At 48.8% G+C, this 17,033-nt stretch overlaps 1 protein-coding gene across 3 annotated transcripts in view; it reads right to left on the reverse strand.

Moving 5' to 3' along the window:
- Positions 1–251: 251 nt before the first annotated feature.
- Positions 252–17,033, reverse strand: part of MRAS (muscle RAS oncogene homolog) — a 57,397-nt gene continuing 40,615 nt past the window's right edge. For all 3 annotated transcript variants that reach the window (XM_037061199.1, XM_037061198.1, XM_037061200.1), the window contains exons 3-6: positions 10,763–10,916; positions 9,290–9,389; positions 4,940–5,019; positions 252–3,621 (exon numbers count right to left, since the gene is read on the reverse strand). In XM_037061199.1, coding sequence (XP_036917094.1) covers positions 3,522–3,621; positions 4,940–5,019; positions 9,290–9,389; positions 10,763–10,916 — 434 coding nt within the window. In that variant the 3' untranslated portion in view covers positions 252–3,521. The remainder of the gene's footprint in view (positions 3,622–4,939; positions 5,020–9,289; positions 9,390–10,762; positions 10,917–17,033) is intronic.

Here is a 17,033-nt window from a genome sequence, read left to right on the forward strand (position 1 = left end):
CACAGAAAGGCTGGTGTCAGAGCTCAAATCCAGGGCTGCCAAACATGGGAGGCCATGTCTCCACACTGCTGCACTCACCTGCCTTCCTCCTCTGGCTTCTTGGAGGAAGGAGACACTTCGAGCGGCCCCCAGTGGTCTCCTTACTTCAGGTTCTCCTGCAACAGATGGGTGTCCAGAGCCAGACACTGGCAACTCACAATGTTTCCAGCGAAAGTTGAGGAATATTGGAATAAGAGGAAAGAAGACAGACAGGTGTTCCTTGTTTCTTTATTAATGAACTGAAATACACAAAGACTTAATAAAAAGTTACATACAAGGCTCAAGCATCGCTGAGATCTTCAGGCATCACTCTCGTTTCATGACAATGTCCACCTGTTACTACTGTGTAACAGAATCTGGGCGCTCACAAGCGCTCCGTTATTCAAGTATCTTTCCTTTTAAGTAAACCCGACATGGAATTTCAAATCCAAAGGGCTGCTGATGGAGGAAGCCTCTCTATGGCTCTGGATTTCCTGTAACACACGAAGGGCCTCTGAGTTAGAGCTGCCAGGTGTTAGTGGGTCACATCTGGCAAAGTGAGACAGGCCACACTGGGCCACCAGGCACTCTCCACAGCAAGCGCCACAGGAAGGTGGGAGGCAAAGTCCTAAGAAAAACCATCTAAACTTCCCCTGTGTGGCAAAGTGCAGAGGAAGTCAGTGGCCATACCCCCAGGCTGTGGGGGTGGGGAGGATGGCTAGGATTACCTGCTGGGGAGAAAAGGAGCCCTTGAAGGGGGTGGGTGTCAGAATTTTAGAAGGAAATTTGAGAGCACACAGTGCAAAGGCATGGGTTATAGGATTTCAGGAAGGGTGTGCTCCAGGGGATGTACCATTCAAGCAGTTTGGAAAAATAGTGGGAACACTGGATGTCATGAAAGATATGAGTCCCACTGGGCTCCTCAGTCATGGAGTAGCACAGCCAGCTGCTTCCCAGACTGATCCTGCCAGGTGACCATGGAGAAACTGCACCGGGGATGCCCCAGGGCACACTGGCCTATCTGAAGCCTTCACTCCCACAAGGGCCCATGATTCTCTAAAACACAAAGAACTATCTTTTAAAAGTGTTATTCACCCATCTCACCTATGAGGAAAATGAGGTCACAGGAGATGAAGGTTGACTATCGGTCAACAGCAGAGGTTGCAGAAGGCCACGCCCTTCACCAGTTTCTCCCTAGGGCACTGCGGAGTTCAGCTGTGGGATGAGGGCAGGATGATGCCCTGCAAGGCGGGGCTGGGGAAGGGGCAGGTGCATCACCCCTGTTTGGTGGGGTTGGGGTGGTGGACTAGAAGTAGTTGGAACCCCATTTGCCTGGTTACCTTCCTGGCTACGGGCTTCATTCTGCGTCAGCTGATCTGCCTCTAAGACTCTCCGTGTAGTGTTCAGGGAGTCGCCGGCTCCACAGAGGACCGGGTGTGCTGGTGGTGGTCTGTGCCCCGGAGATGCTTTCCGACAGTGGACACTGCCCTGTGTGCGGGGCTTCTGGTCCCACTCCACCACGGCCTAGGTGCCAAGCACCTCCATCCTGACTCCCTCCCTCCTGCCCTGCCTCTGCCTGACCTCCAGTTTGCAGCTGCCGTCAAGCTGCACACGGCTGCTGGCTCAGGAGCATCAGGGTTGGAAAGAGCCTTGTCCTGCTCATGTTTAAGTGCCCCTCAATGAACATTATAGGATCTTGGGAAGCTGTGAGGTGCCTGATCTGGAATGTTCTTTGTTACCATTTCTTTTAAGATAACAGAAAAAGAGGCCATTTACACCGATAAAGAAGTTCGATTTCCAGCAAAAGTCTCAATGGTTTCATTCTGCAGCAGGATCGCTCTTGGGCTGACCCCACGGTGCTGGTGATCTCGCTGAGGTAGCAGCTCAGCACGCTTTCAAAACTGGAGGACCCAGGTGTCCCAGCATCCAGCTGGGCACTCCTTTTCCCCGGGGTCTTTTCTCCAAACAGTGGCCAGGCCACCTGCTAGGGATGCTCTGGTTTGCCTGGTGACCTGACACGTAACATTTAGGAAATCAGGCTCACTAGCTGCGCTGCCTGATCTCCCGACCCCCTCTCAGCGGTGCCCTGCTGTTCTGCTGCCCCTCCTCTGCCACCCCGGCCCCCAATTCCAGTCTTTGGATCTCAGCAGCAGCACCTGAGAGGGAGGTGGGCATCATCAGGGGGCCGGGGGACTGTACCCTTGTAGAAACAAGCGTATGAGAGTGGTAACATCACCTCCACCTTCCTTTCTCCTCCAATCACGTGTTACAGTTAAGATCCAAGGGGATAATCAGAGCAGGTGCCAAAAAGGCAACCGGATGCTCAGTTTGCACAGGCTCAAAGGGGCCGTTATTTACTGGGCATGAGACGTGGCCGTCAGTTGATCAGAGGGAAAACGGTCTCAGGTGTTGGTGCTGTCTCAGAAAGAGCGGTACCGGGTCACTTTTGGGTGAGATTCAGCACGAACCAGAATTTCCTGGATGGCGTCCACATCAGCTCACTCTGATGTGGAGAAGCGTGCAGACCTGTGTCAGTAGGTCGGTGTCGGAGAGGCACCAGGCAGCGAGGACAGGAAGCCCTGTCACCGGCCGGGAAGAACGGAAGCGAACCCACACTGACTGGAGAGGAAAGGAACATACACACAGGCCTACCTGCTCACTTGAGTTTATACATTTCCAGGGTAACAGCGCCCCCTTTAGAGCAGACATGCTCCTGCCAGCCACTCCCCTTGGCAAAATAAAGTTGGTTCCCAACATCTGCAGTAAAGCCCTCCAGGTAAACATGTCTCTCGTCTCTCCAGTTCATAGGCCATGAGCCGGGCCTGCTTCTCCCGAGGCCTCCAGCTGCAGCCTCCATTCACTTCCAGTCTCATGGTCACTGTACTTTCATACTGAGCTGAGTTTTGGCACTGCTGGGAAAACTCAGTTTAAAAAAAAAACACCACAAACTCACAATATTCCAGACAGGTTGTCAGAGAGATCTGCTGAAGACGTCAAAGTTCACCAGGCAGTGGGCACAGAACCCCTTGATACAATAATAATCACTAAAATAATTTAAAAATCTACAAAAGACACCCAATCTCAGACACCGTGGACTGGAGACAAGGGGTGAATTGGGTCATGGCTTGTTTTGCACCCTGTATGTGGTGGATAAATGCTTCCACCTCAAACCAGCACTACGTAGTAAAAAAAAACAAAAAAAAACAAAAAAAAACCAGCAGACACCAAGGGGTGGGGAGGAATCGGGCTGAATCAGCATGAGGGGCTCGGTGCTGCTTCTGTGTAGTGGTGCTCCCCTGTGTCTCGTGAGACACAGGAAGGCCTGTGCCCTTTTGGTGAAGCCAAACCCAACCTCCTCCCTGCCCACCCTCCCTCTCTCCCTTCCTGTGCCAAGTCCTTGGGTCAAGGGTCATGGTTAGAAATGGTTTTCAGTGAGGTTAGGCAGCAGAAGGGTCCTGAGGCCTGGCCAGTGCGTGGTCACTGTGCCCAGGGCCTCAGGCCCATCACAATATCACACACTGAAGTTTGTGGGTGCCAGTGGCCCGGTCTCCCCGCCATTTGGTCTTCTTCTTCTTCTTCTGGTTTTTTTCTGGAATCTGCTGCCTTTTGAGACAGTGAAGGGCAGAAAATCCAAGTCAGAATGGGCTTTGCTTCTCCCTGTTCCTTTCCTCCCTTGGCCCTGGGTCTGCAGGGCTGGGGGCTCATGAGGGCAGGATGGAGGGAGCTGCCTCACTGGCCAACCTGCAGGCCCCGGGGAGAGGGTCGGGTGGGGAGGAGGCTTGGGGATGGGGGAGGGGGGGGAGACACAGGTGCTGCTGTCCTAGGTGCTCAGGAGGACAAAGCCTGGACAGTGTCTCTGAGGTGAGGGAAGAGGGGAGGGGGAGAGGGCAAAACCCGCCATCATTCTGTGGCCACGCTGATCTAAATCATGCTCTACCTTATGTGCTACATAGTGTTGACCTGCATTTCCATGTTTCGTGTTTTAAATAAAATGGCAGGTCAGCCGAGTACAAAAGCCTTACACATATTTTCTGTTAATTTTTCCCATGCCTCGGAACTAGAGGCCTGTGCCCAAGACTTCACCACCTCCTAGTGATAGCACATCCTAAATGGAGACAAAATGTCCAGGAGGAAAGTAATTTCAAGAGTGCATCGGATGAAGCTGCAGCGTCTCACTCCACGCTGGGAGGCTGTGGAGCACCTGTGGCTGCGCCTGTTCAATGTGCTGGGGGCTGTGGGGTGGCGGGACTGGAAGGACAGTGTTAGAACGGGGTTTCACAACAACCAGCCGAAGGCAGAACGCTGAAGGCATGGTGTTTGGGGACCTCTGGTTAGGCTGCTCTGTGCATGAAGATTTTGGAAATGGGAAAGGTGGGCCATGGGGAGAGCCGCCAGGAGGCTGTTTCAGTCACCGGAGCACGAGGTGATTGAGGCTCGAACCCTGACTATGCAGAGGACTGTATGAGAGACTGCTGACTGGGATCGTGCTGCTTGAAGACAGACCGTGTGTGGGGTCTGGAAAGGGACACACGCTCTGCAATCTGGGCCAGAGAGTCGGAATGTGGCTCGTTCAGGTGAAATGTCAAAGGGCAGCTGCGGGGCTGGGGACACATGAAGGCGGGATGGAGGGGCTTCCTCACCAGCTGACCTGCAGAACCCAGGGGAGGCCGGAGGAGGCTGAGCTGCTGCCTTGGGCAGAAGGCACTTCCCTTTGGCTGGTGATGGGGTGGGCAGTGGAGTGGGCAAGGGTAGGTAGGGAGAGGGGAGGGATGAGGAAATAAATGGAGGGGCAAGAAATCTAAAAACAGGCCCCAAATGCCCAGCCTCAGCCTTGGATCAAGGAACCTTGTTCCTCCAGCCCTCCTGGTGCCCATCTTGCTGCAGACAGAGGCCCGTTTCTAGGGAGGCGTGTGGTACTCACCTAATTACTCTAACCAGGTCATGGAAGGCTTTGTCCACGTTGAGCGGTGGGTCCTTGGCACTGGTTTCTATGTACGAAATCTGCAAGGCAAAGCTCGCTTTGGGTAAAAGCTCGCTTTGGGCACTGAGATCCGCACAGACCTGTTCCCTAAAAACTTGAGTTCTCAGACATCTTGAGGAACCGTTTGCTTTTAAAGGCCCCCCAGAACCCCAGCTCCAGCAACCCCAAGGCCCTTCGGTGGCTTCTCACCAAGGCCGGGAAGTTTCACTGACAGTTTGTTCAAGTCCCTCTTGTTCTCTTACCACAGAGATGTTTAATAGCTCCCTAAAAATAGAATTAAAATGATCTTTTTATATACTTGAAGACTAAAGACTTTCATTTGTCAAACCAAAATATGTTCTGATTCCACTCCTTTCTCTTCCTGAGGTCTATTTCTCGACCTTGGGGGGACGTCTGTCGCTCTTCCCAGACCTCCAGAGGAGACTCGGCAGGAACAGCTGAGGTGAGGCTGTGCCACGGCCAGGATGCTGAACCCCGGGGACTGCTGGCCGGTCTGCACCTCCCACCCTGACCAGGCTGCCCGACCCAGCTCCTCTGTAGCCCCCAGCTCCAAGCTCCGCCTCATTTACTGAAGGCTTGTATCTGCATGTTCGATGCACAGTAATCAGCACTGGGCTGAAAGGCAGCCACGCATTGGGAGATATGGCCAGCGTGACCCTGCAGAAAGGGTTGTGAGGGCCATGTCCACACCAAGCCTGGCAGAGAGATGAGAACAAAGGCCCCGTGAGGTCAGGACACAGCCCTGAGCACTTGTCCTCACCCATAACAGGTACCCCACAAAGTCAGGAAGGGCTCACCCCCATTGCCCCAGGAGAGGATCACCCAGCACACACGGGCCTCTGCGCATGAGATGGAGGTGAGCCAACTGTGACGGGACTGAAGGACTTTGGAATTTTTCCTCATTTCTTCCTCATTACAAAATTAAGACATTTCATTATAACACATTTGAAAAAGAAAAGCACAGTAAATAGAATAAAAATGATCAGCACTTTAAACACGGGGTGGGGAGGTAAGTTGTTATTTTAGAGGAGTATTCGCAAACACGTCCTACTCATTCTTTCCATCAGGTATCCCGGTGAGAGGTCAGACGCTCACACAGGGCTGCGGCATCAGCAGGAGGAGGGTCCCCTGGTGGCCACTCAGACACAAAGGTCAGCGCGCAAAGGCAGGGCTCGCCTCAGAAACACTCATCTGACTAATACTTGAGCGGCTGATAAGCCCACAGGGAAACTGCCCTGCCCCACAGGCTGACGGACTTAAGGATGTTCTGTGAGATGACCGTGGGCTTTTTGGCCTCCCAGGTAGGTGTCAATATCCCTTACCTCCCTTAACCCTATCTTAACCATCTGAGGTGAGCGAGCGTCTCCATTTTGCAGCTGGAAAAACAGAGCTTAAAATGGCAACATACCTGCCCAAGGCCACACTGTGGAGATTCAAGGTTTGAACCAGGTTCATGTTCCACTTCCCACCTGGCCTCCCCAGGGTGGGATACTGAGGTCACCTTTGGAGCTTCTTCCAGGTGTGGTAGGTGTCCCAGTACACCTGGCACCAGAGTCCTGTGTGAGTCCAGGACCATGTGCTTCCCTGTGCACACCCAGAGGGGAAACGGAACGGCACCTGCAGCTGTGGCTGAGCCCTACCTGGAGCCCTTGCGTGTCCTACAGTTCTGCCAGCCCTGTGAGCCCCAGGTCCCAGAGCCTCACACCACAGCCGTCTGTCCCATCGCATCACTCGGAAGTACGCGAGCTGTAGTGTCCCCAGGTCCCCAACACTCTCCACCTCCTTTCTGCGCGTCCTGCCTCTACCACTGAAGAAACACTGATGTGTGTTAGCTGGCTCTTAGAATTCTAGGATTTGGGTAGCGACAAGGATTTCGGTAGCAACAAGACCGAGACCAAGGGAGGCCCTGCAGTGAACAGGAGTACCACTTGACTCCACCAAAAGACTGGAAATGCCACCTTCCTGCACCGGGTGGGGCCACCTGACTTGGTCCGCTGAAGAAAACTGGTTTTATGAGCTCTAAGATGAGCCTGTTGTCTATAGGAGCTTGCAGAGTATTTGGCCAAATGATAAATGAGGCAGCAGCACTGTTTTTACCCCAGGTTCGGGGTGGGGAGGGTACTACTCAGGAGTGTGAGGCCCCTGGAAGCCACCAACCTCCTGGGTCTCCTTCACTTTGATTTGCTGTGCCCTGCTCCCCACCCCCCACCTGGGGCTGCTGGGAGGAACACAGAAGGGGTTTGCAAAAGGCCTTAGCAAACCCTCTTCAGGTCGCTGTATGAAGCTCAAGACTGAGTGGTGATGGCTCCTCAGGCCTCTCTCTGTCTGGGATGTTGGGCCAGTGGAGGGGGCCTGAGTCTAATGCTAAATCAGTGGTCAGTTCCCAAGCCTCATCTAGAGACTTCTGAGCAGCGCCCTTCACGGCTGGTCGGCCCTGTTCTTGAGGAGTGGACTTTGTCTGGCTCCATGACACGGCATTCTGGTCCTCAAACACCCCTGAGCGCTCAATCCCTCCTGCTGCTTCCCCCTCAGTCCCCCACGTCGCAACACCCAGTGTCCCAGCCTTGGTTCCGGGCCCCCCCACTATGTGCAGCCACTCCCTCGGGTGCTGACTTACCCCCATGCTGCTGACTGCCCGGGTTTACCTCCAGGCCGGTATACCTGACTGCTGTCTCGGCATCTCCGCTGGATGGCTGCCTGGCTACTCACACTAACGAGATCTAAAGCCCAGCTCCTTGTCTCCCCCAGCCCTGTTACTGCAACTTCCATTTTCCGAAAGTGACTCATGCCCCACATCTCGGAGTCATCCTCGATTCCTTCCCTCCTCTCTCCCCCCAGCCAATCTGTGAACAGGTTCTGTTGGCTCTCTTAGAATTGCATCCAGAAGGCAACCATTTCTCACCACCTTCACGAGCTCCACGTGGGCCCACATTAGCCTGCACCCCGGTTATGGCAGCCCCTAACTGGTGCTCCTGCTCCCACCCGTGTCCCCACAGACCACTCTCCACGCGGCCACCAGAGTGAAGCTCTTCAGCCATGTCTCAGGCCGCATCGCTCTTCACCAAGACTCTCCAAAGGGGTCCCCTCACCCCGAGTCCATAAGCCTTAAACCACCTCCCTGACTGCATGCCTGCTACTCACCCCTCCCATTCCTGCTCCAGCTACGCAGGCCCCTTTGCTGCTCCCCACACGCCTGCCTCAGGGCCTCTGCACTGAGTATTACCTCTGCTGGAACATTCTTTCCCCAGATACCCACAGGGCTATTTCCTCGCTGACACACAGTCTTCCCTGCAAGGCCTTCCCTGGCCACCCTGTTGGGGGAAGCACCCCCTCCACCCCACAACCCCAACCCTCTCCCCTGATTTACTCTTTTCTCACAGTGCATGTCACCTCTGACACAGGCTAACTGCTTTGTTTATTGTCTATTCCTGCCACTAGAAGGAAAGTTGTGTTTCCCAGGGCCTGGAGTATTGGATGAACGTGTGAAGAAGTAGAAGGCAGAGACAAGTGGGACAACCTCTCAGGGAGCCCCTTCCTCTACTCACAGAGCCGGGCCCACTGGGCAGAGAGCAGGGGCCAGCCGGCGGCCTTCCTGGTAGTCACGGCAGACTTCCACATAACTGACCAGTGAGGCCCAGGGCCGGGCTGTGCCAATGTGCACAGAGGTGGGAAGTCCAGTGACCCCACCAGCACCATCCAGATGGCAAAGAGGCATCACAGTGAACTAAAAACAGAACCAATGTGTCTGCCGACACTGCATGGCCTGGGAAAAACCTTAGGTTGAGTACTTGTAAAGTGGAAATCATTGCATCTACCTCAGCGTGTGGCTGTGAGGAGTGCCCCCCCAGCACGACGCCTGGCACAGAGCCGGCTTAGTGGATGGCAGCAGATCCAAGAATTCTGAGCATAATCAGGCAGCTGGCTCAGAGACGGGACAGAGCCAACCCTCCGCACAGCCCAGAGACCAGTCTGCTGCGTCGGGGGCCAGGAGGGGGCTTGTACGCTACAGTTCGCAGTCCACTGTGTAGGCACCCGCTCCACACGTTACAGCCTGTAATGACTGACACGAGGGTGCTTTCTCTCTGGGCTGTTGTTTCATTTCACAAAATACCCCACGTCACATGTGTCCGCTAAGCCTTTCCGTAGAACCCAGCCCACCACGCACGAGGCTCGAGTTCCATTCACACAGACAGGACTGCAGGAGTGATGGGGTGTTGACTTCTGTACACCCCCTGGCACCCCCCAACACACACACACACACACACACACACACACACACACGAAACTTACATTGTGTTTGGTTGCCATTTCCTTTCCTTGCTCCCTGGTGATTTTCCTCAAATGCATCAAATCGACCTTGTTGGCCACAAGGATCATGGGGAACGACTCCCTGGAAAACAAAGGATCAACAACTCGAGAATTTTCGCTGCCCCCACCCTGTGAGGCGGCACAGCCATATCTCAGGCATCACACAGCACAGAGCAGCAGCCTCCTCGGTGGCCTGGGGCTGACTGAGTCCTTTCTTTGACTTTCCGGGGAGGGAAAGAGGCCTGAAGGCAGCTGGTGGTCTTGGTTTAAAGGCTTAGGACTATTGCAAGACGAGTCAGGGCCCCCCGCCCAAGGGAACCCCTGGCTCAGAACTGTCAGCGAGGGCACCAAAGGGCTGCTAGCCAGGGGCTGGGTTCCCAGACCTGCTCTGTTCCATCTCTCCGTCACCCTGACGCACCAGCCATGCAGGGCTGCGGCAATGACTCGTGAAGAGCACCAGGGCCAGGGTGCGTCACACGGCTGGCACTCAGCGTCACGCACGCAGCTGCAATCAGGATAGCTCTCAGGAAAGGAAGGGCGGGATCAAGGGACATGTCTACCCTGAAGGTTCCCCCTGGCATATGTGGCCGAACTGCTGTCCAAAGTGAATAAAATGCCAGTCTGGCAGCAGCTGCATCAGCACTAACTATTTTTATTAGGAAAATTATAATTGGACACGTAAAAATGTACTTTATTATTTTCCCTTGCACTTCTTTGGTTAGCTAGAAGGATAGATAGTTATGTACATCTCAGTCATTTCTATTTTCTCTTTTGAGATTCCTACAGTCAGGGGCTGAACCCACATTTCTCTTCTAGAGTTTTGTGTGAGTGTGAGAGTGTGTGTGTGTGTGTGTGTGTAGAGAGAGAGAGAACTGTGTGTCCCTTTACCTTGTAAAGTTATTAACACTTTGCCTTTGAAGTAAGTGTTAACTGAATTTTTTAAGTTTACTGAGATTTCCTCAAAGTTTGCCCTTTTTACTTTCTTTACATTGCTTTTTTAAGGCACCGTTAACTGACAAAAACAGTCAGGCTTAAAACAGACTCCAAATTATTTAACTATTCCATATAATGCTAAGAAAAAAAATAGCCTTTAATTAGGGGCTTACATTCAAATGTGATTTGACCAACTACAATGTATATTGGAGGGAAAAAACCTTCATTTTTTCTTTGTAGTAAAAAAAGTGGTTAAATTGGAGCTGAAAAACAGAGATGTTTCTTATAAGCCCTTAATTCATTGGTGGGATCATTTAGGAGGGATGGGAGGGGCTGACGCCTGGAAGCTGTTTGAACCTGTAGAAAGAACTAGTGTAGGAGTCGGAGGGACCAAGGTCTGAATTCAGCCTGCCCCTCCACACCTCAGCTTTCACCTGAAACATGAGAGAGAGACAGAGACAGACAGACAGACAGAGCCTGCTCTGAGCCCGGAGCCGGGGAGCTGGGCCCAGCTGTGCTCACCTGTCCTTGACACGCAGGATGAGCTGGTGGAAGCGGTCCACGTGCTCAAAGCTGGCCTTGTCCGTGACGGAGTAGACGATGAGGAAGCCATCCCCTGTGCGCATGTACTGCTCCCGCATGGCGCTGAACTCCTCCTGCCCAGCCGTGTCCAGCACTGGGTGGGAGGGGGCCAGTCAGGGCTGTCACCAGCCACCCTGCAGACCTCCACGCCACTGCTCTGTTTCCTAACATGGGGATTGTCAGGGCTGCTCTGAGTTAATGAACTAAGGCCCTCAGAGCCACGCCTAGCACAAAGATGCCCTGCAAGAGTGTCTGCTGGGAGCTTGTTCTATCTGCCTGGGGCCCTCTCCGCATGTCTGGGCCTGGACTCCTTCCCCTGAACCCTCCTTCTCCCCACTCCCCTTGCCTTGGCAGCTGACTCTGACCCACAGCATTTTGCTGTCTGAGCCCCCGTGACTCTCCGCACCTCTGTACAGACCCTTCTTGGCACTGTTCTTGCTACCTGTTTAATGGGCGCCCCCACTTGACCCTCAGCATCCAGTGGCAGGGACCTGGTTGTGCAAGTCACCCATCTGCTCCGGGGGAGCCTGGCACAAACAGCACCCAAACAAGAGCTGACTGAATAAATGAATGCGAAGTCTATCCAATTTTGATCATCCATGTATTCATTCCTTTAAGAAATATTTGAGAGCCTACTACGTGCTGGGCAATGTTGTAGACACTATCGATATAGGGTGAGGGAAGCAAAAGCCTTGCTCCCAGCTCACTCTACTCTCTGACCAGACGGAACTTTCTCTCTCCCCAGAGGCAGTGGAGCAGCTGGTCCCAGATAACAAGTACTTATGATCTAGTAGGGAGACAGATACGTGAATAAATAATACAATGTCCAGTGGAGATGACCACACACGATAAAGAGCCCTGCGGCCGGTTGGAGGTAACTGGCAGAAGTGGGTGTCATTTTGGATAGGGAGGCAGGGTATCTCACAGGAGGTGATATGTGAGCAGTGACTAAATGGTGGCAGGCAGAGGGCCATGTGGCCTCAGGGCACAGCGTTCCAGGCAGAGGGGACGCAGGGAGGAGGCGTGTGCCAGGGCAGGCCTGATGGCCTGGGGAGCTGGGGGGCAGGTTTGGGGGCCTGCTGCACCAGGGTAAGGCCTACATCATTCCAAGCAAGAGAGGGGCCCCTGGAGAGTCTGGGCTGGAGAGTCACATGATCTGAATGAAGGACATTTGAGAAGCCTCTCCTGGATCCTGGGCAAGCGCAGACGAGGAGTGAACGCAGAGACATGAGTTAGGAGGTGGTTAGTACATAATCCAGGCACCAGGGGGTGATATGGGGGGGGGGGATGCTGTGAGAAGTGACCCGATTCAGGTCATTTTCTAAGACAGAGCCAGGGCTTTCCAGAGGGACTGTGGGGGTGTAGCGGGTGAGAGAGAGCATCACTGAGGACAAGGGCTATTTGGGCCTGAGCCAGCTAAATAGTGACGTCAGATGCTGTGATGGGGAAGACTGGGTGAAAACAGAGTGTGAGAGGCTCAGTTCTTGACACAGGCTTGTTCTCCTCCCATAATAAACAAGGGGTCGGGCTCCTGAACTTCAAGTCCTTCGAGTTCTGACACCCTGGAATTATTTGATCTGGATATAAAATGAAGGGGCTCAGAAAACAGTATCAACGGCTGAGGACCAGTAGGGGAGACTGAGGCAGTTTCCTCAATACTTCCCAGGGAGGGACAGGAAGACCACATGTTTACCTGGAAGGAGTGAAGCCTTTTTTCCTAAATAAACCCCACTCAGAACTGCCATTAAAAAAAAAACCAGAGGAAATGGCATGGATTTGGCTGAAGGAGGGGTGGGAAGACCTGTATTGAACAGCAGAAGATATTAAGGTAATATTGTAATTAATGTACTCATAGATTTTGAGTGTGTATATTATCTAAAACAAAATCTAGAGACTTGGGATATTAAAAATACAATTATTCAGAATAAAAAAAGTCTTGGTAGGGAGCTGAAAATCAAAATGGACCCTCTGGAAAGAAAAAATAGTCATTTCAGACATCAGAGTTCTTAAAAATTATATTATACATGCTTTCTAAAAGAATTCTTGGAGGATATACTCCAGCAAAGTGAAAAATGAATCTACAAAAAAGAAAGATGATTACTGTAAATAATAATAAGCAAACACAAAATGCAAGCATTAAGTTTAAATATTGTTACAAAATTTGAAGAAAATGAATGAGTTTAGAAATAAAATCTATGATGATCCATAAGCAAAGATGGGGGCTGAGAAAAAGTAAATCACTACTAAGTTCTTGCTTCATTTGGGATTACATCCCAATGATGACAGAACAATGCAAGTATCCACACACACACTTGTGTATGTATATGTGTGTGTGTATGTCTATACATGTGTGTGTGCATGTATAGAATAACCACTGGGACAGAAGTAAAATTCAGAACTTCCAAATACTTAGAAAGGGAGACAGAACAAAGTAACTGGGACCAATCCAACAAAAGGCCTTAATAAACTAACCAAACATATGAAAATCGAAACAATAGCTGTGAAATAAGATGGCAGAAATAAATCTAACTATAACTAGTTACTATAAATGGAAATGGGCTAAGTTCACCTATGAAAGTAAATATTTTGTATCTGAGCTCAGGGTTTTCTGGAGGCTTTTTTTATTATTATTTTTTTTTTAGGTTACACATATAAGTTAGATCATATGATTTTTGTCTTTATCTGATTTATTTCACTTAGCACATGCCCTCAAGATACAACTATGTGGTTGCCAATGACAAGATTTCATTGTTTCTATGGCTGAATAATATTCTATTACGTATATACATGGAATAAACACTTAGGCTGTGTCCATACCTTGCCTCACACATAATGCTGCAATGAAGGTGGCATGTATCTTTTGAATTAGTGTTTTCATTTTCTTCGGGTACATACCTAGAGGTGGAATTTCTGGATATGGTATTTCTATTTTTAATTTCTTAAGGAACCTCTCTACTGCTCTCTATAGTGGCTACACCGGTTTACATCCCCACCAACAGTGTATAGAGTTTCCCCCTTTCTCCACACCCTTGCCAACATTTCTTATGTCTTGTCTTTATTCTAACAGGTAGGTGATATCTCCTTGTGGTTTTCATTTTAATTCCCTGATAATCAGTGATGTTGAGCACCTTCTCATGTACCTGTTGGCCTGTGTGTCTTCTTTGAGAAAATGTCTATTCAGATTCCTCTGCCCATTTTATAACTGGACTCTTTTCTTTTTCTTTTTTTGCTACTGAGTTGTACGAGTCCTTTATACATTTGCAAATACTTTCTCCCATTGCTGTCTCATTTTGTTGTTGGTTTCCATTGCTGTGCAGAAGCTTTTTAGTTTGATGTAGTCCCGTGTGTTTATTTTGGCTTTTGTTGCCTTTGCTTTTGGTGTCAGATTCAAAATCATCTCCAAGACTGAGGTCAGGAGCTCACAGGTACTCGGAACAAATCAGTGGTCAACAGAGGCAGGGAGGAGAGGTGGGGGAAGGGGGGTGAGCAAAATGGATGAAGGTGGTTTAAAGACACAAATTTCTAGTTATAAAATCTATAAACCATGGCTAGAATTTATAGCATGGTGACTATAGTAAAAAAAATACTGTATTGTACCTTCCAAAGTTGCTAAAAGAGTAGATCGTATAAGTTCTCATCACAAGAAAACTTTTTTCTTAGTGTGTATAATGACAGCTGTCAATTAGATTCACTGTGGTGATCATTTTGCAATATATACAAATATTGACTCATTACATGGTATGCCTGAAACTAATATGTTATATGTCAATTATACCTCGAAAAGCAGATAATGAATATAAAATCCATTTGTCTACTACTACAAAGATATACATATATAAAATTAAATGTCACAGAAAGATAAAAAAATGAAAGAATATGCCAGCCACATGCATCCACAAACAGACTTCAGAGCCAAAGCAATAAACAGGAAAAACCAGGGTATTTATAATGGGAAAATCATGAAGTGCCAAAATCACAGATCTAAGCATCTAAGAATGTTGCCTAAAATATAAATAAGTATATGTATATGTGTGTATATACATACTTATTTATATATACACATACTTATTTTTATATATAAGATTCTTAAAAACAGGAATTGACAAATTCCATAATCATTGTGGGAGAATTGAATGGACTTCCCTTTGAGATAGAAAGACAATTGGACAAGACACAGAGAACTTCACGCTCAAACAGGAAATAAGCATTTTTAAATACACATGAAATCATCACAAAATTGGCCATATGTTAGGCTATAAATAAAAAATGTCAACAAATTCCAGAAAGCAGAAATCATATAAGCTATCTTTTGCCTATAATGCAATAAGATCAGAAATTAACAGAAACATGAGCATAAAGGAATCTACCCACTTGAACATTTTGAAAGCTATACGTCTCTAGAACCCCCCAGTTAAAGGGAAAAGCCAGTTAGAAATGTCCACCAATCAACAGTAACCAAACCTCTGATGTGAGGCCACAGTGATACTCAGAGGAAAAATACAGCTTCAAATGAATTTTTGAAAACAAGAAAGACTGAAAATTAAGTAAGCATTTAAATCAAGAGTCTAGAACAGGAAACATAAATACAACCAAAGAAATAAGAAATCATCACTAAAAGTAGAAATTAGGAAAATGGGAGAAAGGAAAGGTATTGATATCTACAAATAAAAAGTTCCTTGAAAGGACCAATAAAAAAAAACACTACCAAGTCTCATCAAAGAAAAAAAAGATAAACATTTGGAATTATGAAAGGCCAATGATTATTAGTATATATATATATGTTTAATTATGAGAGAAAACTATATGCAGTTTTATGGCAATAAATTTTTGATTCTTGATGAAATAGATAATTTAAGAAAATATAAAGAAGCACAATTGGCTCAAAAATATATAAAAGTTGAATAGGCCAATGATTATTGATGAAATTGATGAAGTAAAATCTACCCCATGAATGGCACAAAGCTAATCTTGTAATCTGCAGATGGTTCCAGAGCATGGAAAACACAGAAACTTTCTGACTCACAGTCAGCGCCCAGTGTAACCCTGACGAACTGGACAGAGAGGGCATGTGGGTCTGTGGCGACTGCCAGACCCGCCCACTGCAGGGAATGCAAGCCACCCACATGGGGACCCGGGGAGGCATATTCGGTCATCCATTGTCCAATTCTTTTCTTTTTTTAAAGATTTTGTTTATTTATTTTCATTTTAAGCATGCTTGTTTAAGGGTTTGGAACTTAAATGTCACCTCTTTACATGCACATGCCAATATCAACATTCACCCCACAGCTCCTTTTTAAACAGCAGTGGCACTGAGGTACAGTCCCTATGTCAGTCTCCCACGGCAGCGTACAACACTGCAGTGGTGCTTCATTGACAATGTTGTGTGGCCTTCACCGCAACTGGTTTTAGAACACATTCGTCACCTGGAGAGAAACCTTAGGTCCACAGGCACACATTCTCCACTTCCTACTGACACCATCTTCCCTCCCTGCCTCCCTTAAACTTGGGCAGCTACTCATATGCTTTCTTTTCTCCAGAATTGCCTGTTCTGGACATTATATAAATGAGATCATACAATATGTGGTCTTTGGGAGTGGCTTCTTTCACTTCACCTCATGTTTTCAAGGTCCGTTCATATTGCATGTATCAGTCCTTTATTCCTCTATTATTGAGTAACATCCCACCGCATGGATACGCGGCATTTACTTATCAATTCGTCAGTTGAGTTTGAGCTGTTTCCACTGTTTCCTTCAGACAGGCCAGGCTGGTTTTTGAATATTTGTGTACAAGTTTTTGTGTGGGCATTCATTTCTTTTGGATAGCTGCCTGGGAGTTGATTTGCTGGTCATATGGTAACTATATTTAATCTTTTGAGGAACTGACAAAGTATTTTCCAAAGTGGCAGCACCGATTTACAATTTATGAGCATTCTAATTTCTCCACTTCCTCATTAGCACTTGTTATCTGTTTCTTATTACAATCATCCCCACGGGCGCGAACTGGTGTCTCACAGTGGTTTTGCATCTCCAACGGCCAATGATGCTGAGCGTCTCTTCATGCATGTTGGCTGCTTGTACATATTTTCTGGAGAAATACTTATTCATATCTTTTGCCCATCTTTAAATTAGGTTTTTGTGTCTTTATTATTGAGTTGAAGGAGTTCTTTAGGTATACCACATGCAAGTCTTTTCTTATCAGATACATGGCTTGC

The sequence above is a fragment of the Sturnira hondurensis genome, unplaced genomic scaffold, assembly GCF_014824575.4.
Source record: "Sturnira hondurensis isolate 20B ecotype Veracruz unplaced genomic scaffold, ASM1482457v3 Scaffold0013299, whole genome shotgun sequence".
NCBI classification, from domain to species: Eukaryota; Metazoa; Chordata; class Mammalia; order Chiroptera; family Phyllostomidae; genus Sturnira; species Sturnira hondurensis.